We start from the raw sequence: 27,651 nt of genomic DNA, 5'->3' as shown, positions 1-27,651 counted from the left end.
TTGGCGAACTGAACGTGACAAAAAGTTATGACATTTAAGTATACAGATATTACATGCAAATCTAGCTGCTCTGCACCATTTCTCACACTTTATTTATTTATTTTTTTTCTGCCAGGGCCAGTTTAAATAAATAATGAGGTTTTCTACCCTTGGTATCTACTGGCCTTTGGCGAAAACATCAATTTCTGAAAAATAATCAGAGATATTTTTATAACCATTATTGGCGCTTCAACCAAGGCTTAATAAATGTGAGAAGCATTACCAACCTTATCTTGAATGTGGCTCTGCTGTACTCACATGGTGCTGTGAATACTGGGCCACAGTTAGGGCTCATGCACACGACCGTATGCCCTCCGAGACATATAGTCCATGAGCCGGCCATGTATCCCGGAACAGTATACATCATGCGCACGGGAGCGCACAGCATCATAGGTTACTATGATGCTGTATGCATCGGGCCTCCCGCAGGACTATTATCCCGCACTCATAACATCATATGAGTGCGGGACAATAGTCCCGTGGGCGGCCCGATGCACGCACCTATGATGCTGTGCACGATGTATGCCGCTCTGGGACATATGGTCCGCTCACGGACTGTATGTCTTGGAGGGCATACGGTCGTGTGCATGAGCCCATAAGCAGGAACTCACAGCATCATAAATCACTGTAAGGCCTATTGCAAATGACCGTATGGCTTTTTCTGTATTTTGGATTCCGCAAAAAAAAGGATTGGCAAAAATTACAGATGACGTCCGTGTGCATTCCGTTTTTTTGGGCGGAACAGAACAGCTTGCCCCTAATAGAACAGTACTTGCGGACAATAATAGGACATGTTCTATCTTTGAACAAAACAGAAATACGGAAACGGAATGCATACGAAGTACATTCAGCTTTTTTGCGGACCCATTGAAATGAATGGTACTGTAAACGGAACTCAAAAAATGGAACGGAAATGGGAAAAATAACTTTTGTGTGCAAGAGGCCTAATGCTGTGAGTCTGGATCAGACGAGCTGTGGGCAGTCTGAGAAATGTGGCTGTAACGAGAAACAACCTTCTGCAGCTAACCTTAAAGGGGTAATTGGATAGGTGACAAATGCTAGAAAGGGGAACCTCAGTGCATCCCAACCGCACACTGTGACAAGGAGGAGTTTCCATAGAGTGTTGTAGAGCTGCCTTACCATTCATACACTCTAGGAGTAAAGTAAACTGCCAACCCCAGCGTTTGTGGCCAGAATATCATGTTTTTTTTACACGCCCCCAAAAACAGCACTTTTAGACATTTCCGGCTTTGGAAATTTTTTTTGAATGGTTATGGTCTTTTGTTTTTAATCTCTGTGCAGTGCTAATGAGGGGGTTTAGCCACACTGCAGAACTCCTTATTCTAAAATTTGGCGTGTGCTGTGTGTTTACAGAGTCACTCATTGTTACCCTTTAACAAGTAACTATGACATATCAAAAAATATGTTTCATTGGATTTCCTCTTTAACCTCCTAACAGTCCCGTTAAACTTGGAAAAACCCTCCCATAAATGTCACTTTTTTATTGTAGATTTTTAATGTGTGTGTGCAGTAAATCTTGTTGGCGCACAACTCAGGGGACTCTATTGCATTTTTAACCCCTTAGTGACATAATTAATTTTAGCCTTAAGGACCAATAATATTTCCCCCTTTGTGTTCTAGCAGTCATAGCTTTAAAAAAAATGTTCTTCTGTATTTTTTATTTTTTTTGCAGGATTAGTTGTAGTTTTTTTTTAGTAACCACTTTGGGGTATATAGTGTATTAAATAACTTATTATTTTATTTTTAGAGTGGAAGATATTTTGTGGAATTATTTTATGGTGTTCACTGTGTGGTAAAAATAACATAATTTTATTATGTGGGTCCGTACACTGATGATAATGTCACATTTCTATATAGTTTTACTATTTTTCCTTTCTTTCCTCCTGCAGCTGTCAGCTCTGCAACTGCTCCCTCATTCTCCTCCAGACTGACAGGGGAAGCGGGGAGCGCCTGCTTTAGCTGCTCATATCTCTGGATTGGAACCAGCTAGAGCTCAGAAGTGGAAGGGGGGGGGGGAATGCTTTAGATGCTAATATCTTCCTCAATGGTAGCAGCTAGAAGCCTGCAGCTGGTATTGTTTAAAAGTTATAATACCAAGCTCAAACAATGTCAGAATTACAGCATTACCTTCAGTACATGGGAAGATATCACTGTTAGAAATCGGGATGCTGTGAATCCAGCTGAAAGTAAAAGCAGGTTTTACCCGCGATTATTCCCGACTCGATTTCTAACAGTGATATCTCCTGTTTATCTTGGACTAATGCTGCTCTTGTATGAATGTCTGGAATGCCAGCTTTCACAGAAGACCAGTTGCAGGCTTCTAGATGCTACCATTCAGGAGATATGAGCAGCTAAAGTAGCCCTCCCGCCTTCCACTTCTTCCCATGCTCAGCTCAGGAAGAACAGTTGAGTACTTTGCCCATGCTTAGTTCGGGCAGAACAGTTAGGTGGTTAAAGAATAACTTTTTTCTTTGCCTATATAGTGCAGGATAGGCCATTATTAAAGGGGTTGTCTCACTTCAGCAAATTACATTTATCATGTAGACAAAGGTAATGCAATGCACTTACTAAGGTATTGTGATTGTCCATATTGCCTCCTTTGCTGGCTTGATTCATTTTTCCTTCACATTATACACTGCTTGTTTCCATGGTTATGACCACCCTATAATCCAGGAGCGGTGGCCGGGCTTGCACACTATAGTAAAAAGTGCTGCCCTATGCGCACTCCTGCAGTTCCAGCAACTAGAGAGGCAAGCATCTTTTCCTATAATGTGCAAGCACCACCACTGCTGGATTGTAGGTTGGTCATAACCTTGGAAACGAGCAGTGTATAATGTTAAGGTAAACCGAATCAAGCCAGCAAAGGAGGCAATACGGACAATCACAATACATCAGTAAGTGCTTTGTATTAACTTTATCTACATTATAAATGCTATTTTCTGAAGTGAAACAACCCTTTTAAAGAATAGATGCTCCTGTGTATGTCTGTTTTTTATTTGATGTGTAATTTGTGGGTTGTCATGAAGGAGGCAGAGAGACCAGTGAGAAGCTACTTGTCATAGAATTACACTGGAGAGTCAGCACACACAGATAGTACAGACAGGTATTGTGTATCATAAGGTTTATATAACTGCAGCTAATCACTGCGTACACCCCCCTACTATATATCTGCACTCCTGGTTCTTTAGATAGAGGAGACAATATATCTTCAACAGAATGCAGAGTATATACAGAGGAGTGGGGAGGGGGGGGGGGCTGAGAGGAGAGATGGAGAGATCTGATTGGTGATGATTTTGTTCTGTACAGGGAGAGACTAGACTCCTGTTTATACATTAGAACAAGCAGTCAGACTTGAAGTTACCTGACCAGGTTCCCATAATGAAAAAGTTCAAAATGTATGGATTATGAGTTAGGGTTGTAAGTTTTGTAACAAATTGCACTGCTAGAATACTGGTGGTGAGTTAGTAATATATATATATATATATATATATATGTATATATATAAAATAAAAAGTACCGGGAGTGCTTCTTTAAGGGTCTGTTCAGGTTTCATTTTTGCTTTCTGGCGATATACAGTACAGTATATACCATAGATATATACCATAGAAAGGGAAGTATACGTTAGGCAGTTTTTATACCATATGCCTTTGTATGTATAAGCACAGCAGAATACACGTGTATATACAGTGGGGAAAAAGGTGAGCTGATTGAGGCCGGCGCAGCATATGCAAAATTGACTCTTTTAGCACATGCCATGTTTGTGGATGCCTACAGCTCATGGACTGGGATCTTTCCAATCAAATATGACTTAGTTTAAAAATGAAGTGTGAACAGGAATATTATATATTCTGAATATACCGTACTTTACATTAAATGTATGTGTTATGTGTGCACTGCATGAGAGCATGTAGCGAACTCCATCTCATGTGTCTTTAGCTTAGCAAAAAAAATTGAAACCTCCTGGAGGAGTTTTTCCCCCCCTTTTTTCATTTTCCACCTTTTCTTTCCCAAGAAGCCTTAAAACTTAATTTGATTCCAATGTAATTTGCATTTTGGCAGTCTTGTGCAGAAAACTTGCTTTTACGCAATAATGTTTTGGAAGATGTTATCTTTGCTGTGGATGCATGCCATTTCTTATGGTAGGGAGAAATTCTGAAAACTTCAGGAGCACTACAGTGTGACTAGCAAACAGAGGTGGAGATATCACACTGTGATTGGATAGTGTGTATTTTCTTCTGATGTGTATGATACATTTCCAGGTAAAATGTCATGCAGTAATTCGCCACTCTCACAATCCGGGTGTTGCTTAAAGGGGTTGTCCGGGTTCAGAGCTGAACCCGGACATACCCTTATTTTCACCCCGGCAGCCCCCCTGAGCCTGGCATCGGAGCATCTCATGCTCCGATGCGCTCCCGTGCCCTGCGCTAGATCGCGCAGGGCACAGGCTCTTGTGTTTACAATAACACACTGCCGGGCGGTAACTTCCGCCCAGCAGTGTGTTCGGTGACGTCACCGGCTCTGAGGGGCGGGCTTTAGCTCTGCCCTAGCCGTTTTACTGGCTAGGGCAGAGCCAAATCCTGCCCATCAGTGCCGGTGACGTCACCGGGGTTCCTGTCAGCCCCATAGAGAGCCCCGGTACGTCACCGGAACTCAGAAAAATGCCTTTGCCCTGCGCGATTTAGCGCAGGGCAAAGGAGAGCATCGGAGCATGAACTGCTCCGATGCTCATGTCAGGGGGGCTGCCGGGGTGAAAATGGAGGGATGTCCAGGTTCAGCTCTGAACCTGGACAACCCCTTTAAATAATAGATTTTCTGTGACTTAATAGTCGAATGAAGTACAATAAAAATCACTGCACCTTTAATAAGAACAATCTTGCAAACTGACAGATATCTTCCACAAGCTCATCCATAGGCTCTGTGCCGACTAACAGCGCGAAAACTGCAGAAAGGAGGCGGTTAGTCGGCGCATGCGCATAAGCTACTGCGATGCCGTGCCAGCAATGGGCATTGCAGTGCGCATGCCCCGGCCAAGGAAGTCATCGAGCAGGCGCGGGATCTCGCTGAGGGGGAGAGAAAACGGATGGGCGGGCAGAGGAAGAGGCTGGGCGGGGATAAGAGCCGAAGAGGCAGAGCTGCCTGGGCACCAACGCGGTGGACGCCGCCCTGGGCACTTCCGAGCCCTCATTTACATATGCATCAAAGTTCGTTTTTGGCAGTTTTACAAGTCCACTGAAGCATATAAAGGTACCGTTTTAATCATCTGTGTTGCGGCTACAGCGCTATGGGAACTGTTAAAAAGGAGTAAATGTGCTGACAGACTCCTTTTAAGTTTCATCAGTCTAATTTTTGGTCTGTTCTCGCTCCATAGGTATCTAAAGAGGCTCAGGCGAAACCCCAAAAAACTGCAAAATGCATTTCATGTTTCAAAAGATTACCGGGCGGTTACCCCAAAAAGATCTGCAATGAGTGCATTTCTAATATAGTCCGAGAGGAACGTGTCTCACTAAGGGACGAGGTTTTTTCCTTGATTCAGGAGGAGGTCAAGGCTTCATTATCACAGATGTCGGACTCTGACCAGGGACCCCTACCTCTAAAGAGGCAAAAAATAACTCCACCCTCCTCCTCTGATTCAGAATGCATTGGTGACGATGCTTCCTCTTTCAGGCAGTGGGAGGAGGAAAAAACACTTTCGGAAGGAGAGATCCCTGAAGGGCAGTTAAAAATTCTACTTTGCCTCTGACAAGATGTCGGATCTCCTAAAAGCTGTAAGAGCTACCATGGGGGTGGAGGATGTTCAAAAACCTCACTCCATTCAGGAGGAGATGTTTGGGGGTCTAAGGACAAAAAGGGCCAGAGTGTTCCCAATTAACAAAAACATTTGTGATATGATCTTAGAGGAATGGTCAAACCCTGAGAGGAGGTTAGAGGTGTCCAGAGAGTACAAGAACCGACTGTTGTTTGACCCGTCAAAGTCAAAACTATTTGTCAAGATCCCTAAGATAGACATACAAGTGGCCAAGGTCAATAAGAAAAACCTTGTTGCCCTTTGAGGACACATCACAATTGAGAGATTCCATGGAGAGAAAAGCTGATGGCTTATTACGTAAATCTTGGGAGGCGCCTATGTTTAATCTCAAATCTAACATTGCTGCAACTTCAGTAGCGAAGTCTATGTACCTTTGTTTGAACGAGCTAGAATCTCATTTGAGGAATAAGACCCCCAGGGAGGAAATATTAAACTCCATCAGATTTTCTGCCAAGGATGCAGATCTCTCCAACGCGGCACGTCGTGCCCTTTGGATGAAATCCTGGTCTGGGGACAAAACTTTGAAAATTAAGTTATGTTCTATCCCTTTTTCAGGCGAATACATCTTCAGGCCTGTCCTAGACAAGATCCTGGAAAAGGCTTCAGATGAAAAGAAGGGATTTCCAGAAGATAGACCTTATAGAAGGAATATTCCCTTTCGTTCTTTTCAGGGACAAGAGAGATCCTACAGAGGAAAAGGGAAGTCGGGCCACTGGAGTTACCCCAAAGTAGGTAAAGGGAGAGGGTTTCTCCTTAACCCCCAGAGTAAACCCAGCGATAAACAATGACACCAGAGTGGCGGGAAGACTGAAGAATTTTCTATCTGCCTGGGAAAAGATAACATCAAATTCCTGGGCCCAGGAGGTAGTCAAAGTAGGCTACAAGATAGAATTTTCTTCAGTCCCCCGAGGAGATTTTGAATATCAAATCTGGGGTCAGGGAAAGCTCAGAGCAGCATTTGGAAAAGTATCAAAGACCTCATAGATCTAGGAGTCGTAATTTAGGTCCCAGTCTCAGAACAGGGCCAGGGATTTTACTCCAGTCTCTTTCTTGTAAAAAAAAGAAGGAAGGGTCATTCCGTATGATTATAAATCTGAGATTCCTCAACAAGTATATTGCCTACAGGAAATTCAGGATGGAATCCCTGGGATCCCTAATTCCCCTAATAAAATAATAAAAAAAGAACACATGGATTTGTACTGTGGACCTAAGACACGTACTATCACATCCCGATCCACCACAACTCTCAAAAATGTCTAAGATTCGCCATAAAAGATCAGCAAGGTAACTCTTGCCATTTTCAATTTATGCCTCTTCTGTTTGGAGTTTCCTCAGCTCCCAGAATATTCACCAAACTAGTGGTAAAGATGGTTGCATTCTTGAGACAGCAAGAGCTGAACTTGATCCCCTAACTAGACGATTTCATACTCTATATAGATAATTTCATACTAATAGAAAATTTGGTAGACCATTTACTAACGTATCTAGACACCTTTTTATTCAGTTTAAAAATACTGGGCTGGATTGTCAATCCTCAGACCGGTGTACAGTTACTGAAAGTCGACCTGGACTCGCAGACACAGACAAGATTCAGTCTTTGAGGGAGAAAATCAAGACCTTCCAGAGGAAGAAGATATTCTCTGTGAGAGAAGCCATGAGTTTGCTAGGAACATTGACAGCCTGTATCCTATCAGTAATGTGGAGTCAGCTGCATTCCCACCCCATTCAGTCCTGGATTCTAGACATCTGGGACAAATAACAGAAGCCGCTAGATCGCAAGGTTCAAGTTCCAGGCTACGTAAAGACCTCCTTAAACTGGTGGAAAGTGAATAGCAATCTCTCACAGGGAGTGGCCTGGAGGAAGTCTCCGTATGTCCGGATCAAGATTGACGCCAGCCAGTTGGGCTGGGGTGCAAAAATCGGGGACTCCTATTACCAGGGTTCCTGGGCCCTCTCGGTAAGCAGCCAATCCTCGAACATCAAGGAATTGAGTGTTGTGTGGAAAGCTTTAAAGATGGCGGAAGAGATTTTTCAGGATCACCACCTGAGGATCCTGTCAGACAATACGATGACTGGGGCTTACCGCTCACATCAAGGAGGAACAAAATCAAAGAAGCTTCTAAACCTTTCAAACAAAATATTCTACCGGGCAGAAAGGAACCTAAGGTCTATCTCGGCGACTTATCTCAAAGGGACTTTCAATCTGGAAGCTGACTACCTCAGCTGTCATGCATTGGACCAAACCGAATGGTCCCTAAATCTGGAAGTCTTCAGGATGATAGTAGACAGATGGGGCACACCAGACATTGACTTGTTTGCGTCAAAAGACAACAAAAAAGTGAACAGATTCTGTTCCCTGTATCCCAGGGGCAATCCCTGGATGATAGACGCATTTGCCACGACATGGGATTGGAACCTATGTTATGCATTTCCTCCGCTGCCGATTTATTCAGAGAGTAATTCAGAAAATCCTTCAAGAGCATTCGACCGTCATCCTGGTAACCCCCTTCTGGCCAAAGAGAAGTTGGTTCTCCTCACTCAAAAGACTCTCTCAATCTCCGAACCATGGTCTCTTCCTCTCCAGAATTTTTAAACTAACAGCCTGGATCCTGAAGTCGAAATACTAAAGCTTCAAGGGCTTTCAGATAAGGTCATAGTTACTCTCAGGGCCAGTAGGGAAAAGGTGACATCGGCCATATACCTAAAAATCTGGAAGAGGTTCTGTTTTTGGTCAGGGGAATCTTCTCGTAACCTGGTTAAAGATAAGATTTAACAAATCTTAGATTTTCTCCAACAAGGTCTAGAATTAGGTCTTAGACCTTCTACTCTTAAGGTACAAGTATCTGCACTCAGCTGTTTCTTTGATGCGGACTTAGCAAGCCTTAGGCCTCATGCACACGACCGTTGTGTGCATCCGTGGTCGTTGTGCCGTTTTCCGTTTTTTTTGCGGACCCATTGACTTTCAATGGGTCCGTGGAAAAATCGGAAACTGCACCGTTTGGCAGCCGCATCCGTGATCCGTTTTTCCTGGCCGTGAAAAAAATACCTGTCCTATTTTTTTCACGGCCAACGGTTCACGGACCCATTCAAGTCAATGGGTCCGTGAAAATCACAGATGCACACAAGATTGTCATCCGTGTCCGTGATCCGTGTCCGTGATCCGTGTACGTTTTTTCCTATCATTTCAATGGCAAACTTGACTTAGATTTTTTTTTCATTTTTCATGTCCGTGGATCCTCCAAAAATTAAGGAAGACCCACGGACGAAAAAACGGTCACGGACCCACGGACCCCGTTTTTGCGGACCGTGAAAAAAAACTGTCGTGTGCATGAGGCCTTAGGTGGATCAGAAGATTCATAAGAGCGGCAGAACGACTAAGGCCCACATTAAAATCACTTTCCTGAAACCTCAATACCGTTTTAAATGGCCTAACTATGAGTCAGTTTGAATCTCCTGAAAACTGTCTGCTCAAATTCCTATCCTTCAAGACAGCATTTTTGATTGCGATCACATCTGCAAGGAGGCAAATCTCAATTAGGGAGCCCTATCTTAGAATCTTGGAAGATAGGATAGTACTCAGACTACCCCCAGGGTTCCCTCCCAAGGTGGTTCCTGACCTCCACAGGGATCAAGAGATCATTCTCCCGTCATTTTGTAATAATCCCAAAAATAGCGGGGAGAGTTCCTTTCACACCCTAGACGTTAAATGTATGGTTCTAAAATACTTGGAGGTCACAAAAAACTTCAAGAAGCCCAATAGACTTCTGGTTCAGTTCTCGGGAAAGAACAAGGGAAAGAGGTTGTCCAAATCTTCCATTGCTAGGTCGATTAAATGCACAATTTCCCATTGTTATATCGCTCAGGGGTTTTCTTGTCCAGCGCATTCAACTAGGGCTATGTCCTCTTCACAGTCCGAAAGAGCAGGTGCGTCCTTGGAAGAAATTTGTAGGGCGGCAACCTGGTCCAGTGAACATACCTTTATAAAGCATTACAGCTTAGATTTTTCAAATACTGCTGATCTCTCTTTTGGACGTAAAGTCCTTAAGGCAGTAGCACACCCTTGATATTATAATTTTAGAAATCTCCTTGTGGCCATCATGGTGATGATATGGAAAAATCGGAATTAGACTTACCGGTAATTCGGTTTCCATGAGATCACCATGACAGCCGTTATTCCCTCCCCAATTTTTTTTTTTACTTTTTGTTGTGTGTGGGTATCAGTCAATACCTTCTAATTATATAATAAGATTACTTTAGATTTGCCTTCAATTCACTCTGATAATTTTGGGAAACACTGGTGTAAGTTGGAGAGGGGGGCTTTTTAACCTTTCTCTGTTCCTGACCCTACAGAGGTCAGGGGTCAATCTCCTTGTGGCAGTCATGGTGATCTCATGGAAAACGAGTTACCAGTAAGTTTATTCCGATTTTCCTCTTCTTTTCTCTTTGACCCAGACCGCCATGACAAATTCTTTCAGCCGCATCTCGTCTCTACATAGTTTTTAACACAGACACGTTAGATTTCTCAATTTTTCCATCAGACTCCCCATCCTTGTGTCCCCACAGTGTCATCCTGCTGCCACTCCCAATACTGTGCCTGTTGTGCTCCCCAATGTCCCAGGTACTATCCTGCTGAAAAAATAGTGACCCTAATAGACATAATTGGGGTCATTTATCAAACTGGTGTAAAGTAGAACTGGATTTCAAAAATGAAAGGTGAGATCTGACCTAGTTCTACTTTACACCAGTTTGATAAATCACCCCAAATGTCCATATAGTGTCCACAGCAGCTATAATGTCCCCTAGAGTGCCCCAGTAATAATAATAACACTCTATATTGTGCTCTAGGTAATAATCCCTGTATAGTGTCCCCCACCACGCTGTCCCTATATAGTAATCCTCCCATAGTAATTTGCCCCCCACACAGTAATTTCCCCCCACACTGCCCCCTATAGTAATTTGTCCCCCCACATAATTTGCCCCACACAGTAATTTACACCACACTGCCCCCATATAGTAATTTCCCCCACATTGCCTCCACACTGTACTTTCCCCCTTACTGCCCCCTACAGTAGTTTCCCCCACACAGTAGTTTCCCCCACACTGCCCCCACACAGTAGTCTCCCCCACACTATCCCCACACAGTAGTTTCCCCCACACTGTCCCCACACAGTAGTTTCCCCCACACTGTCCCCACACAGTAGTTTCCCCCCACACTGTCCCCACACAGTAGTTTCCCCCCCCCACACTGTCCCCACACAGTAGTTTCCCCCCACACTGTCCCCACACAGTAGTTTCCCCCCACACTGTCCCCACACAGTAGTTCCCCCCCACACTGTCCCCACACAGTAGTTTCCCCCACACTGTCCCCACACAGTAGTTTCCCCCACACTGTCCCCACACAGTAGTTTCCCCCACACTGTCCCCACACAGTAGTTTCCCCCACACTGTCCCCACACAGTAGTTTCCGCCACACTGCCCCACACAGTAGTTTCCCCCACCCTGCCCCCACACAGTAGTTTCCCCCACACTGCCCCCACACAGTAGTTTCCCCCACACTGCCCCCACACAGTAGTTTCCCCCACACTGCCCCCACACAGTAGTTTACCCCACACTGCCCCCACACAGTAGTTTACCCCACACTGCCCCCACACAGTAGTTTACCCCACACTGCCCCCACACAGTAGTTTACCCCACACTGCCCCCACACAGTAGTTTACCCCACACTGCCCCCACACAGTAGTTTACCCCACACTGCCCCCACACAGTAGTTTACCCCACACTGCCCCCACACAGTAGTTTACCCCACACTGCCCCACACAGTAGTTTACCCCACACTGCCCCCACACAGTAGTTTACCCCACACTGCCCCCACACAGTAGTTTACCCCACACTGCCCCACACATTAGTTTACCTCACACTGCCCCCACACTGTAGTTTCCCCCACACAGTAGTTTCCCCCCACACTGCCCCCACACAGTAGTTTCCCCCACACAGTAGTTTACCCCACACTGCCCCCACACAGTAGTTTACCCCACACTGCCCCACACATTAGTTTACCTCACACTGCCCCCACACTGTAGTTTCCCCCACACTGCCCCACACAGTAGTTTCCCCCCACACTGCCACACACAGTAGTTTCCCCCACACAGTAGTTTCCCCCACATTGCCCCATATAGTAATTTGCCCGCACATAGTAATTCCTCCCATAATAATTTGCCCCCACATAGTAATTCCTCCCATAATAATTTGCCCACACACAGTAATCCCACCATAATATTTTCCCCCACATAGTAATTTCCCCCCATACTGCAATTTCCCCCCAATGTACTGTCTCTTCACATGTCCTCCTGTGTGTCCCCCAAAGTTGGCACATAAAATAAAAAAATAAAAGCTAAATACTCACCTATGTCCAGGCGTGCTATGGCAGGCACGCACATTTCACGGTGCTGCGTCCCGGCACGGGTGCGCGCGATGACGTCATCACGCACGTCTGCATTGGGATTTCACTACCGCATAGGCCTTAGGCCTATGGCGGTGATCGGCGGCGGGGCAGGGAATATGCGCTCCCATGCCCAGCTGCTTTATGCAGGCATTTGGGTCAGCGTTGGGCCCGAACGTCCCTTTTGTAATCCGCCACTGACTGCAAGTGGGCCCCTTTGGCGACGGGGGCCCAGGGCAATTGCCCAGTTTCCCCCCCCCAACGCCGTCGCTGGCGCCACCTGCTCTTTGTTCTTTTTCTTTGACCTGCTCCCTGAGAAGGCCGCACATGCTCAGTTCTATCCTTCAACTGCCTCCTGAGCTGTGATAGGGAGAGCATGGACACGCCCCATTAGCTGCAGCAGAACAGACAGTCCGCTTGAGCTGCCAGATTGATATGAATGGGAGATCTCTGGATCCATGTGAGGTACATGGCTGGTTTTAGCTTTGTTAAAAAGAGATTGCCATGTATTATATGATGGATTATATATTTTTATATTAATTATAGGATAACCTCTTTAACAAGTTAACTAAAGCATTGTGTAATGGAAAGGTGATTTGTCTGAAGGTCACTGGTTCATTCATTCATTTTTGGGAGAAAAGCCTATAAAGTTTGTGTGTGCGCAGGATCATGGGGCTGAGCAGGTTTGCCTCTTGGCCAATACAAAGTGGGGGATATGACACCTGGTTGCATATTATTTTCCGGTGGAGCATTACCACTAAGTCTCCAAACACAGCTGGTCTCCTCAAGGAGAGCCAATACCCCCCTTAACTGTTACAAACTTCAGAGGGATTGACAAATGGGCCTCTGTTTATTGTGGGTGAAATATCCCCCGCCCCATACAGTGAGGTGGATTAAGAGACACGGTACAGTTTATTATACATGGTACTTACCCCCTTATTAATTTACTGTTCATTCACATACAAACGATTTGGATAATGAACCAGAAGGGTGGCTTTTAAACCGGTATGCCAAGGGTTTGAAACTATAAATCTGCGTTCATATTTTCCAAGGGACAGTCAAGACTGAGGTATGAATCCATTGCACTGCCAAAAGATTTGTAAGTTTTACTGTAGGTCTCCTTATATAAAACGGAGAAGATAGCTGTTTGCGGTTTGTATATAATTTTATTTTGCTCTTTTTTTTAAGCCCCGTACCTTTTTTTAATTACGCTGATGTTTAGTCCTTGTAGCTGTAATAACCCACAGCTTTTCAAATAGAGTTTTATACCTGAAGGTGTCGGTGTGCTTGTGTGTTAATGGCATCTTGTCGGCTGTAATGACGGGGGGTGGAAGCATGTATTTGGGGCTCATGACTGGTATTGGGTTGTGATTTATGCTCAATTTTTAGCCTGCGATGGAAGGTGCATGCAAGATTGAGTGAGTGGAGATGGAGCCACTTGCATGTGCTGGGATGGCGTGTACATGAAGAGTTGCAAGAAACTTTTCTACAGCTCAGTCCATGGGAGATGTGCTATGTGGGGGTTTGATGCAGATCTGATTCGTTACAAGGTCGCGTGATATTTTTTTTCCCGTTGCTATTCTGCGCTATTTTCATTTGCAACATGTCGTGACTAAATTCCACCACAAATTGTCTGTAGACAATCAGTTATATGTAATAACAGATCTAGAACTGTTTTTGAGAAGCACTTTAATGCAGGTACATGTGTGTATTAGGTGACCTTGACAGTCCCTGAAGACCTCTTATATGAATTCCCTCCATTATGCTTAATATGTTTCTCTGACAGCAGTTGGTGTCTCGCGTATTAACATTGTTTTTGTTACTAAACCTGCTGAAAGCCTTTTAGTTAACATAATGGCTTTTGGAAAATGGCTGTGAACATTAGAATGGCAGTAGCCAGACTCCTAAGACAGAATATGAAAGAATTAATCGAGCCTTTATCTTGAATGTTTTCCATTAGCGTAAAACTGTATTGGCACGAGCATGGTAATTATTCTCTTATAGCGCAGTATGGCTAGCAGTAGAAATGCAGCATGCAGTGGAAACAATATCTTACTCGAGGCAGTGTCAGATAAATGCATTGTGAACCAGCGTCAGAATGGGTGAGCAATAAACCATGACCCTAGAGTCTTCTATGTAATCCTGAGTGACTAAATGGGCTCCTTAAAGTAAACCTGTCAATGAAATCTCAACAGGACCCCTCCTTACAGAGAGTGTTTCAAAGAAACGTAGGCGGAATTTATCATTCGCTGTCCTTTTGATGTTATTTTTTTTTCTGACGTTGGACCAAATTTATGAATTGGCTTATGCAGGTTTCAAGCAATGTGGCTGCGACTTTATAAAGCATAGAACGTCAGTGGGTTACTTGCCATTCTGTGTGACTGCCTACGACATTTAAAAATGTTGCACATCATAAATGCGCCATAAAAATGATCTGCTTGCCAAAACAATCCTACTCTTCACGCTGTTTTTCAAAGTGGTGTAGCTCACAAAAATAAGCAAGATGTTGCTGAAAAGGTCACCCATACCATTACTTGCGACTTTTTCATGTCAGAAAACTGGTGTAGCAGTCTGGATAATTGTCCTCCTAGTTTAAAAAAATAGCCTCCATGTTTAGAAGAGTCCACTTTTGGCATCTCCTTGCCCTTGTCTGTACACACCAAAGGAGAGACAGAGTAGGCTGGGGAGATGCCACACAGAGGACTCTTCTTATGTCTGGCTTAATTTTAAAACTATGTTGGAGAAGCCTGTCTGGATATGAGCAGCATGAAACGGATGACAGGTTCCCTTTAAAAGGTTTGTCTAGCTTTGGGAAAGTTTTTTTTTTTACTGTCAGATCCTTTGTAGGAAATGTGTCATCAGAAAATTACCTATTATTTACATCACATTGTTGTGTTAATTTTATTTTAATAAAAAAATAAAAATAAAATTTATGTCACCATCCATATAATACAGGTATGTAAGTCCTAAAATTGTGCAGTTTTCACACTAGCCACTGGGCCTAAAATATTTTATGACTTCCTGTTCTTTGAGGGCAACCACTTGGGCCATAGACACAGTGGACAGGAGGGGACCTCGTTGACTTCTATGGGAGAGTTTTCTAAGTATGTTCTGTGACTTGTGCAGAGGTCAACTGGGAGTAGATAAACTGTGACCATCACTTTTTGTGAATGGTAAATTTTGTTTTATCTTCAGTATGTAGAGGTGTTACCTGTCATTGTAATTATGCCTGTGATAATAAAGAAGTGACTACTGAAAAGTTACATGGAAAACTAAAAAAAGAAAATTGCCCAAAAATAAAAAATTATGTTTTTACCATAAAGGCATTATTTAAACAATAGGTAATTTTCTGATGACATATCCCCTTTAACCTCTTCCCGACCAGCGCCGTAGTACTACGGCGCGCTGATCAGGCCGGTGCAGGAGCTGCGCCCGCCTGATCAGCTACAGGGGACCGGCTGTTCCTGTTAGCTGGACCCCTGCTGTTTGCTTCGGCATCGGTGAAAACACTGATGCCGGTGCATTTACCCTCACTATGCCGCGGTCAGCGATGACCGCAGGGTGTGTGGAGGGAGGGAGCTCCCTCCCCATTCCAATCAGGTCCCCGTGCTGCTGGGACGGCAGCCGGCAGGGCTGTGGAGTCGGTAGATAAATGCTCCGACTCCTCCGTTTTTGGTACTTCCGACTCCGACTCCTCTGTATTTAATATGCGAATGTATTTTATACATTCCTTGAAGGAAGGAAGGAAAGAAAGGCAACATACATGTCATTACCACAGAACTACTGGCTAGGAAGCTGCTGCCTTCTCCTTTGTGTGCTGATCTGCTGATGATAGGGCAGTGGGAGGATCCAGGAAGGGGCAGGAGAAGGGGCATTTATTTTAAAACATGATTTCCCTAGTAGAATCCCATAGTCATGTTTAAAGTTTAGGCTAACAATCTGAGTTTACAAGTTTTTATAGCCTTAGCTGAATGACAGCAGTTTTTCTAATGGATTACAGCTTCAGTCTTGAACTATTGACTATCCATTCCCTTCACTTATACAAGTGTTTCTAGTCCTGCAAAAAACATATTTACTTAATCCCTTATCAGTGAGAGGCTAGGTAAACCATGGGCGTTGCTTTCCCTGTAACAGCGGAACACAACACAATGGAAAGTATAAGTATTGCCGCTCCTTAACTGTGCGTTGCGTGCCATATAGTGAAGCATATGAAAAGCATGCTTCTTCATGGTCACTTAACGTGTTTGTTTTGCGGTAACGTGACGCACTGCATGCATTGGCCTTTATTCTTACAGTAGAAAAGTACCGTATTTTTCGCAAAAGTGGGGGAAAAATAGCAGTGCCTCTTATGGAGCGAATGCTGCAGGCGTCCGGTGAATAGGCTGAGAGGGAGGAGGGGCTGGAGGCCGGCGCTGAGAGGGAGGAGGGGCTGGGGCCCGGCTTCTGTTTCTGTAATGGCAGCGGGGCCCGTTGCAGTCACTGTATTCTACTACACCGGGCCCCGCTCACTGTAGTATACGGTAATCATATGTAACTTGTGGGTAATGTTAAAGTATTCTAATCATCTTAAATCTAGCGCTGTACTACTTACTACTAACTTCTTGGCAGTCAGGAGGCCTGGTGGGCGTTCGTACCGTAGCTCACTGCGTCACGCGCCTGCTCCGCCCACTTTATGAATGAAGCAGGCATCGGGCCCAGCTGCCATTACAGAAACAGATGCCGGCCCCCATTCACTACACAGGGACACTTATGGGGGGGATCTGTTGATGACACATAAGATAAGATGCTGTATATGTGTCATCCACAGATGCCCCCATAACAGTGCCATCCACAGATGCCCCCACAATGATCCCCCATAACAGTGCCATCCACAGATACCCCCATAACAGTGCCATCCACAGATACCCCCATTACAGTGCCATCCACAGATGCCCCCATAACAGTGCCATCCACAGATGCCCCCATAACAGTGCCATCCACAGATGCCCTCATAATAGTGTCATCCACAGACCACCATTAGTTCAAAACCCACCAAAAGCACACCTTTTGGTTCAAATTTTTTCTTTTCTTATTTTTCGCCTCAAAAACCTAGGTGTGTCTTATGGGCAGGTGTGTCTTATAGGGCGAAAAATACAGTAATTAATTATAACTTTTTGTGAATTGGGACATTTAAACTTGCTTTTTTTATTTGTATTCCAATTTAAATCTAGTAGGAGTCGGAGTCGGTTCATTTTTTGCCGACTCCGACTCCAGGTATCCAAAATTGCCTCCGACTCCGACTCCACAGCCCTGGGCAGCCCTATGCCTTCCTTAGGCATCATGCTGCCTTCTCTGTTAGCCTGTGATATCCATCCCCCTGGATCTCACAGGCAGGAAGACTGTAAGTGAGTGTATTACAGTGAGTAATACACTTACAGCCAATGCATTACAATACAGATGTATTATAATGCATTGTAAAGGGGATTAGACACCCAAAAGTTGTGGGGGGGGGAATTTTTAATAAAGTTTTGCATTATTAAAAATAAAAGTTTCAAGTAAAAAAAAAAAAAAGTGTTTTTTCCCATAATTAAGTAATAAAAAAATTGTAAAAAATATGGAAAAAAAAAGGAAAAGTATGCATTTTAGGTATCGCCGCATCAGTATCGACCGGCTCTATAAAAATATCACATGATCTACCCTGTCAGGTGAACGCAGTAAAAAAACAAAAAACAAAGCAGCCATATTTTGGTCACCTTCCCTCCCAAAAAGTGTAATACCAAGCGATCAAAAAGGCGAATGTACCCTAAAATATTACCAATCAAACCGTCATCTCATCCCGCAAAAATTGAGACCGTACCTACTGTGTAAAACTTAAAAAAAAATATATATAATAGACACATTGGGTATCGACTCGTCCGTAACAACCTGCTCTATAAAAATATCACATGATATGCCCCCTCAGGTGAATACTATACCCTAAAATTGTACCAATGAAAATGTCACCTCATCACACAAAAAATGAGCCCCCACATAAGACAATCACAAAAAAAAAATAACCAATGGCGCCCGTAAACCAATCCATCTAAATCTGTACTGCAAAAGCCATATGGCGCTCCTTCCATTATGAGTCCTGCCATGTGCCCCCACAGCAGTTTACCACCACATATGGGGTGTTGCTGTATTCATGACAAAATGGGTAAAAAATTATGGGGTGCTTTTTCTCCTGTTACCCCTTGTAAAAATGAAAAATTTGGGGCTAAAGCAACCTTTTATTGGAAGAAATTAGACTTTTCATTTTCACAGCCAAGTGTTTCCAAATTCCGTAAAATGCTTAGCGGGTGCTCAGTTCCTTTCCCCCTTAATATAATCTTTGAAGGGTTTAGTTTCCAAAATAGGTTTCTATTGTAGGGGTGCGTCAGGGTCTCTTCAAATACAAAATGGTGCCTAAATATCATTCTAAAATCTGCCTCCAAAATCCATATAGCGCTCCTTTCCTTCGCACCACTGCCACGTTCCCATAGAGCACTATACCGCCACATATGGGATATTTCTGTAAACTGCAGAATCAGAGTAATACATATTGAGGTTTATTTTGCTGTTAACCCTTGTTGTGTTGCAAGAAAAAATTGATTAACATGAAAAATATGCAAAAAAAATGAAATTTCGCCTCCATTTTCCTTTAATTCTTGTGGAACACCTAAAAGGTTAACAGTTTAAGTTTGTAACATCGTTTTTTAATAATTTGATTGGTGTAGTTTCTAAAATGGGGTAATTTATGTGTAGTTTTCATAATGTAAGCCCCTCAAAATCACTTTATATCCGAATTGATGGTTTAAAGAATGGTTTTGGAAAAAAAATTGAAAATTCTAACGTCCTAAAAAAATAAAATGACATTTACAAAATGATGCCAACATAAACTAGTCATATGGGAAATGATGACTAATAACTATTTCATGAGGCATTACTATCTGTTTTAAAAGTAAAGAAATTCAAATTTTGGGTAAATTTGGAATTTTTCTTATAAATAAAGGAAAAATATATTGACTCAAATTTACTACTGTCACAAGTACAATGTGTCACAAGAATGCAATCTCAGAATGGCTTGGATAAGTAAAAGAGTTCCAAAGTTATTACTACATAAAGTGACACATGTCAGATTTGCAAAAAATGGCCTGGGCAGGAAGGTGAAAACTGGACCGGGATAGAAAGGGTTCACATGAAGAGAATGTTATTTCCTTGCCTGGAGTACATTTGCTAGGGGCAGTGCAGTCTGTCAGAATGTAGTCTAGAAATGTATAGGACAAGATTACTATGAAAGGTAACACCTCTATTGTAAAGATGGGGCATTTAACACAGGCCCATGCATTGGTGAGCTGATGATGTAGACAGTTTACCCCCTCCTCTTATTCTCCCCTATCCACACAGTGACTACTGAAGATGAGAGAGAGCACGCTCATAACACTCTGCTGTAAAAGATTATAGGGCAGCTAAATGGCTGCCCTATTATGGACAGACACATATGTTAAAGGGAACCTGCCACCTGATTTGGGGCCACTAAATCAACAGCATACTGTTCTGTAGCAAGGGTTTTAAGGTCCCAAATCTGCCCAGGACAAGCCCATCCACCCCCACAAAAGAAAGTAAATGAAATAGCACTGGTGCCTTGCAGCGCTGGGGTCCTAGGTTCGAATCTGACCAAGGACAACATCTGCATGGAGTTTGTATGTCCTCCCTGTGTTTGTGTGGGTTTCCTCCGGGTTCTCTGGCCTCCTCCCACACTCCAAAGACATACTGATAGGGAACTTAGATTGTGAGCCTCATTAGGGACAGTGTAATGCTAATGTCTGCAAAGCACTGCAGACTATAGCAGCGCTTTAAAAGTGTGTAAAATTAAAAAATAAAACTGACCAAGACCAACAGGCTGGGACTACTCATGCAGCTGAGGACAATACATCTTGCTTCACTGTGCATGTGATCTGTGTTCAGTGCATGTGCAGTAAAGCAAGGTGTAATGTCCTCAGCTTCAGTAAGAGTTCTGGACTCTTCTCCCAGTAAGTTTGACTTTCACTTACTTTTTTATTCATGAATGGATGGGTTTGCGTTGGGACCCCAAACATCAGCAGCATAACCTAATTCTGGTGGTCCAGTGCCTCAAAACCAGCTTATTTTAAAGGTGATACATCCTCTTTAAGAAGAGCAATGTTACTGTACCTAGCAGTATATTTAACATTTTAATTGCATGTTACATAATAATTGCAATCCGGTTTTTGACATTCTACTTATTTTATACTGTACATATCATTAAATATGACATTTTGGATCTAGAAAAAAACAAAAACATAATCTTCAGACGTAATGACTTTCAATAAACAGGGATTATAATTATCCAGTTTTGTTATTTTCAGCAGTTCTGAGTTCACATAAAAGCTGCTCAGTACAGAAAAAAAGATGAAATCTATTGATTTCTTGAAGCTTTGATGTTGGCTGCGGCTTTATAATATTGTGAAAGACGAGGAAATAAAACTTTTGGATTTTTGACTCAAATCTAAATCAAATCTGTTCTTTCACTTGGAACCAGAATAAATCTGATTTTGATCCTTACAGTCGACAACACACTGGAGAAAGGGTAGATAACGGACCAGACAGATGAGTGCTTTAATAGAAACCATGTACTCATCATTGACACAATGTAGGTGCAATCTGAATCTATTGGGCCCTAATGTGTAAGAGGTCCCCCCCAGCCATTATATACCAGTCATAGTTACGGTGTCTACTTAATGTCTCTGGTAAAGGTGGTTGCTGGATCCCCTCAAGCACCAGGACCAGGGTATGATTCCAGTATCTACTCTGGTGATACATTTGTTTCTGCTATAGCTCTGGCTGCAATCAACATGGAATTTCATGGTTGCTCTCTTCCTAAATCCATGTTCTCTTGGACTTCCTGGTAGATCCAGTGGCACCAAATTATTTAAAGGGCTTCTGTCACCCCCAAAACACATTATTTTTTGGGGGGGCTTGTTAAAATCCTTATTTAACGACTATTCCCTATATAGGGCTCTTACCTTTGTCTGTGGCTTCGTTTCCTTAAAAATCCATTTTTTTAAATATGCAAATCACTTGACTACCAGCAAGTAGGGCGTCTACTTGCTGATAGCCGCCGCTAAAAACCGCCCCCTCCTCCTGTTGATTGACAGGGCCAGCGAACGCTCTCCTCCTCCGGCTGGCCCTGTCAGCATTTCAAATCCCGCGCCTGTCTTCATTCGGTGCAGGCGCTCTGAGAGAAGGAGGCTCGCCTCCTCAGCACTCCCTCAGTGCGCCTGCGCCGATGACGTCTTCTCTTTCGGTTTTTAAGGAAACGAAGCCACAGACAATGGTAAGAGCCCTATATAGGGAATAGTTGTTAAATAAGGATTTTAACAAGCCCAAAAAAAAAATTGTGTTTTGGGGGTGACAGAAGCCCTTTAAAGAAGAATTCTACCTAAAACAAACACGCCTGTATATTAGTAAATCAGAAGAAGCTGAAGTTAGAGTAATTGGTATTTTTCCACATTGTTGTGGCAACCATTTTGGCAAAAGTGACAACTTTTGAATTACATTCACTGAATTTTCATGATAAAACTGTCATGTTGTCTTTGTTTCAACCTCAGACAAATTGGCAGTGGATCATCAGTTTTTGAGCAGCCACAGTGAAACCTCCGCAAAAGACCAACTCTTTTAGAAGACCATTAGTGTTGAGCGAACTTCTGTTTTAAGTTCGGCGTCCGGTTAGCGGAGAATCCCGATATGGATTCCGAATACCGTTGTGGTCCGTGGTAGCGGAATCAATAATGGCCGATTTATTGATTCCGCTACCACGGACCACAACGGAATTCGGAATCCATATCGGGATTCTCTGCTAACCGGAAGCCGAACTTTAGACGCCGAACTTAAAACAGAAGTTTGCTCAATACTAAAGACCATTCCTGATTTAGACCAGATTTTTTGTAACAAAATGTTAAACTTTGTATGTTGGCAGCACTGTACACAGGGCAGCCCATCTAGCAGACCATATTTTACAGCAATTTTAGGTGCTTGTATTAGAAGACTAGAGTTATACTGTAGTTCAAAAGTGCCAACCAATATGGATACACATCCTGTTGTCATGTTAGCAAAAATTAGCCACCACTAAAGAAAATACATTTTGGCTCCTGCTCCTAATTCTGAAAATTTAAACATACATTTACATTTTTGTAATTGTGTATTAAGTGGATGGGACCTAATCAAGACTAATATACATTCTAATTACAGATTGAGTTGATACGATATTCTTTAATAGGATTTTACTGCTGACCCATCCTTTGGATCGATCATCAGTATCTGATCATGGGTGTCCAAAACCCGGGATCTCTGCTGATCAGCTGTTTGAGAAGGCATCAGAGCTTGCAGTAGGCCCACGGCCTTCTCTCTACTCACCTAGGACAGCATCATCTATTTGATAGTGGCTGTGCTTCGTATTGCAGCTCAGCCCCATTCACTTTAAAGGGAGTCTGTCATCAAAGTTTCACCTTTTTAACCCTTCCTATAGCTTTCTAGCAGCCTTACAGTTAATAAAAACGTTACCTTTATGAGCAATCCTGGACAACTTAGTAGCATATGCAAATGAGGGCACGCAAGTGCCCAGGGGCGGTGTTACCCTCGTAGGTGCCCAGCTCGTAGGTGCCCATCTACTTACTTCTTGTTTCGCAGAGATCCCGCGCCTGTGCACTCAGTCCGTCGGTCGGCGCATGCGCACTGCGATGCCCATTCCTTGTATGGCATCACAGTAATTAATGCTCATGCGCCGGCTAACGGCACGAAGCCGGCGCATGTGCATTAATTGCTGTGATGCTGTACAAGGAACGGGCATCGCAATGCGCATGCGCCGGCAGACGGACTGAGTGCGCAGGCGCGGGATCTCGGCAAAACAAGAAGTAAGTAGATGGGCGGTCAGAGGGAAAGGATGGGCGGGGGGAAGCGACAATAAGGCTGAGCTAGCTGGGCACCTACGAGGGTAACGCTGCCCCCGGGCACTTGCGAGCCCTCATTTGCATATGCTACTAAGTTGTTTTTTGCCGGTTTTATAAGTCCAGGATTGCTCATAAAGGTAACGTTTTTATTAACTGTAAGGCTGCTAGAAAGCTATAGGAAGTGTTGAAAAGGTGAAACTTTGAGGACAGACTCCCTTTAATGAGGCTGCTCTGCACCTAGGCCATGTGACTGATGAACGTGACATTACATGGCCTAGGCCAGTGATGCCTAACCTCCGGCACTCCAGCTGTGGTGAAACTACGGTTTCCCAGCATGCTCCATTCATTTCTATGGAGTTCTGAGAACAGCCAAGCAAGTGTACATCTTGGGAGTCGTAGTTTTACCACTGCTGGGGTGCCGGAGTTTAGCCATCACAGGCCTAGGCAAAGCTGCGAGAAGGCCACGGCAATACTGCTAGCACTGGTGTCTTCTCAAACAGCTGATCGGTGGGGTCGGACACCCACCGATCGGATACTGATGGCCTATGCAGAGGATAGGTCAGCAGTAAAAGTATCTCGGAAAGCCCCTTTAATAATACACTTTCTGCGTAGTAAGGAGTAATAATAATTCTTTAATGCAATTTCTGTCCATAGGAAGAAGATCTTGAAGCTCAAATTTCATTCCTTCAGGGACAGCTGAATGATTTAGATGCCATGTGCAAGTACTGTGCAAAAATCATGAATACTCACCTTGGTAAGTAGTAATGGAATTCACCACCTTTCCAAAAACTATATCTCTCTTATATATAAGGGAATGCATGTAGGATAATGATGGCATCATTATAGCATGTCATCATGGCTGCAGTCATGGTGATGCATTTCACTGGTTTGATAAATTGAAGGGTCATCTCAAAAAGTTGTTTCATCAAAAAAATGAACTTGCTGGTTAGTAGCTTATCTGTATTCATTGACTGGACAATAAACGGGAGTGTAGAAAACCTAACACCACCAGGAAATTAGTAGTGAAATAAGGTAGTTATATATTTATTTTTATGTCTGGGTCAAAGTCACCTAGAAATACTGTATTTTTCTAAGTGTTGTACATTATTACTGTAATATAATTCATTATAATTACCAATTATCATCCATCATCCTTAAATTATAATGATAATTGATTGTAGTGCTTACTGTGAATATTTCCGTTGATGGAACACAGTTTCTACCATTGTTCTCCATATTTCTGGACTGCAAATATTACATTATATACATATAAGCGGCTGGCTCACAGCAGAGATAGCATTCAATAATTTATTCAATTATACACCAATCTAAAATCTAAAATGTCTCACAATCACGGTCCCTGAATTTTATCCTATTTGCGGAGCTGTCGCAAAAGGTACTAGGAACATTGCGGTAAGAAAAAGACTATAAAAAAAAAAGTCATTATAAAAAACCCAGATTTGACATAAATTCCAATTAGGACAATTCCAGTTATCTGGTTATACTCCGCCTGTTAGTTTAAGTCAATTAGAATTTATATACCGATACTATGTTGCCACAATGTGTCTTGTAACTGCATTACTTGTCAACATCAGAAACCGGCCTGTCCCACTATTCACTCTACGGTCAATACGAACAGGTTTTAAAGCTGCATTAATTTAGCGCTTAGTACCTTCGTGCTGATAATAGTGGTTATACTATTTCTCATGTGACTGGTATGTTAGGCTACTTTCACACTTGCAGCAGTGTGATCCGGCGGGAAGTTCCGTTGTCGGAACTGTCCACCGATCTGCCGCTGACTAAAAGCATTTGTGAGACGGATCCGGATGCGGATCCGTCTCACAAATGCATTGCAAGGACAGATCCGTCTCTCCGCTTGTCATGCGGACAGACAGATCCGTCTTGTATCTTTTTTCACATTTTTACCGGTCTGCGCATGTGCAGGCCGGAAGGACGGATCCAGCATTCCAGTATTTTGAAGGCACTAATACATTCCTGATCAGAAAGGGGGGTTCTGATCGGGTGAATCAGTTCAAAACCAGAGCACCTACACATTGTACTGATCAGGTGAGCCACCAGTAACCTACTTTTTTACTAATACATTCCTATTGGAAAAAATGCCGGCATTCAGGCAAGTCTTCAGTTTTTTTCGCCAGTGATAAAACCGTAGCATGCTACGGTTTTATCTTTTGCCTGATCAGTCAAAACGACTGAACTGAAGACATCCTGATGCATCCTGAAGGGATTACTCTCCATTCAGATTGCATGGGGATATGCCTGATCACTTATTTTCCGGTATAGAGCCCCTGTGACGGAACTCTAGGCCGGAAAAGAAAAACGCTAGTGTAAAAGTAGCCTTAGACCCAGATATCTAATATAGCGATGCCGATTCTCAATGTCCAGCGTTTCCCCGTTTCGCTGTGGGGTTAGTTCCTAGTATAAGGAACTTTCCAATAGTGTAATTCCTGCAGTTAGAAGTTGTATTTGGTTCACCTCTATCCACGCTGCATTGCTGAATCCTTTAGTCCTCCATTGTGCCGGTACACTTGCTCTTGCGTGGTAGCTATGTGAGCACGCCAACTTCTGCTCAATCAGGATCCAGGGTGGTATGGAGATAACAGAAATCTTCTTAATATATTTCGTAGTTGTACTCTGGATTATTACCGCCATCACACCAGACGCGAAACTAGACGTTTCTTCCTTAGTGGTTTTAGACCACGTCTAGTTTAGGCTACTTTCACACTGGCATTTTGGCTTTCCGTTTGTGAGATCCGTCATGGGCTAAAAGAGGTCACAAGCGGTCTAAAACGGATCAGTTTTGCCCTAATGCATTCTTAATGGATAAGGATCCGTTCAGAATGCATCAGCTTGCCTCCGTTCCGCCTCCATTCCACTCTGGAGGAGGACACCAAAACGCTGGTGTCCGCCTGACGATGCAGAGGCAAATCCGTCCTGACACACAATGTAAGTCAATAGGGACGGGTCCGTTTTCACTGACACAATAGAAAACGTATGCGTCCACCTATGTTACAGATAATACAAACGGATCTGTTCTGAACGGACGCATACAGTTGTATTATCTGAACGGAAGCGTTTGTGCAGATCCATGACGGATCCGCACCAAACGCTAGTGTGAAAGTAGCCTTAGAAACGTCTAGTTTCGAAACCCGTCTGGTGTAATTGTGGTATTAATCCAGAGAGTGCAACGAAGGTGGCGTTTGTCTACCTAAGCGTTAAGTTAATGCAGCTTTGAAAATCTGTTCGTATTGACGGTAGAGTGAATAGTGGGACAGGCCGGTTTCTGACAAGTAATGCTTACAAGACACATTGTGGCAACATAGTATCGGTATTCTAATTATAATTCCCTTAAACTAACAGGCGGTGTATAATCAGATAACTGGAATTAGCCTAATTGGAATTTATATCAAATCTGAAAGGAGAGAAAAAAATAAAATATGCACCAACACTGGGTTTTTTATAATGACTTTTTTATAGGCTTTTTCTTACCGCAATGTTCCTAGTACCTTTTGCAAGAGCTCCGCAAATAGGATAAAATTCAGGGACCCTGACTGTGAGACGTTTTGGTACTATTACATTTATTTTTTATAGATTTTATATTTGTGTATAATTGAATGCTCTCTTTGCTTTGAGTCAGCCGTTTATATGTATATTTTAATTTTTTTATTTTAGCTAAGTGGTTATAACGGGCTGAGCACCAGCATTTATTCTAAGCTCCCTATGCTTAATTATTGTGTATAAGTATTAAATTATGATATAACACTAGAGCCTCACTGGTCTTACAGCAGTATCTTTAGTTTTCGTCATTAACCCCTTTAAACACAGTTTTAATTTTTTACTTCCAGCCCTCCCAAAGCCATAACATTTTTATTTTTTCATTCACATAGCTGTATGAGGGTTTGTTTTTTGCGGGACAAGATGTACTTTCTAATGGCACCATTCACGGTTGCATTCAATATGGTGGGAAGCAGGAAAAATAATTACAAATGGGGTGGAATTATTTTTATGTGTTTGGAGCTGTGTGAGGGCTAATTTTTGCAGGATGTTCTGTACTTTTCAATGATACCATGACTTTTTGATCACTTTTTATTCAATTTTTTGCGGGAGGGGAAGCGACAAAAAATGGCGAATTGGCCATTTTTTTCAGTTTCGCCATTCACCGTATGGGATAAATATTTTTATATTTTAATAGTACAGGCATTTTGCACAAGACAATGCCCATCATGTAAATTTTTTAATTATTTGTGTATTTTTATTTTTGGGTAAAGAGGGGTGATTTTATATTTTTTTTCAAACTTTTTTTAATACACCTTTTAAAGGTTCCCCTAGGGAACTATCAAAAGCAATCAGTAGCAGATAAAATA

General features: G+C 43.0%; 1 protein-coding gene across 1 annotated transcript in view; it reads left to right on the top strand.

Moving 5' to 3' along the window:
• The window catches only part of TBC1D5 (TBC1 domain family member 5), a 603,675-nt gene that overhangs the window by 542,628 nt on the left and 33,396 nt on the right, over positions 1 to 27,651 (top strand). The window contains exon 20 of the mRNA XM_044293280.1: positions 23,924 to 24,023. Within this exon, the coding sequence (XP_044149215.1) occupies positions 23,924 to 24,023 (100 nt within the window). The remainder of the gene's footprint in view (positions 1 to 23,923; positions 24,024 to 27,651) is intronic.

This window comes from Bufo gargarizans, chromosome 5 (assembly GCF_014858855.1).
Source record: "Bufo gargarizans isolate SCDJY-AF-19 chromosome 5, ASM1485885v1, whole genome shotgun sequence".
NCBI lineage: Eukaryota > Metazoa > Chordata > Amphibia > Anura > Bufonidae > Bufo > Bufo gargarizans.
The sequence above is the reverse complement of the archived record's forward strand: the minus strand, read 5'-3'. Positions and strand labels throughout refer to the sequence as shown.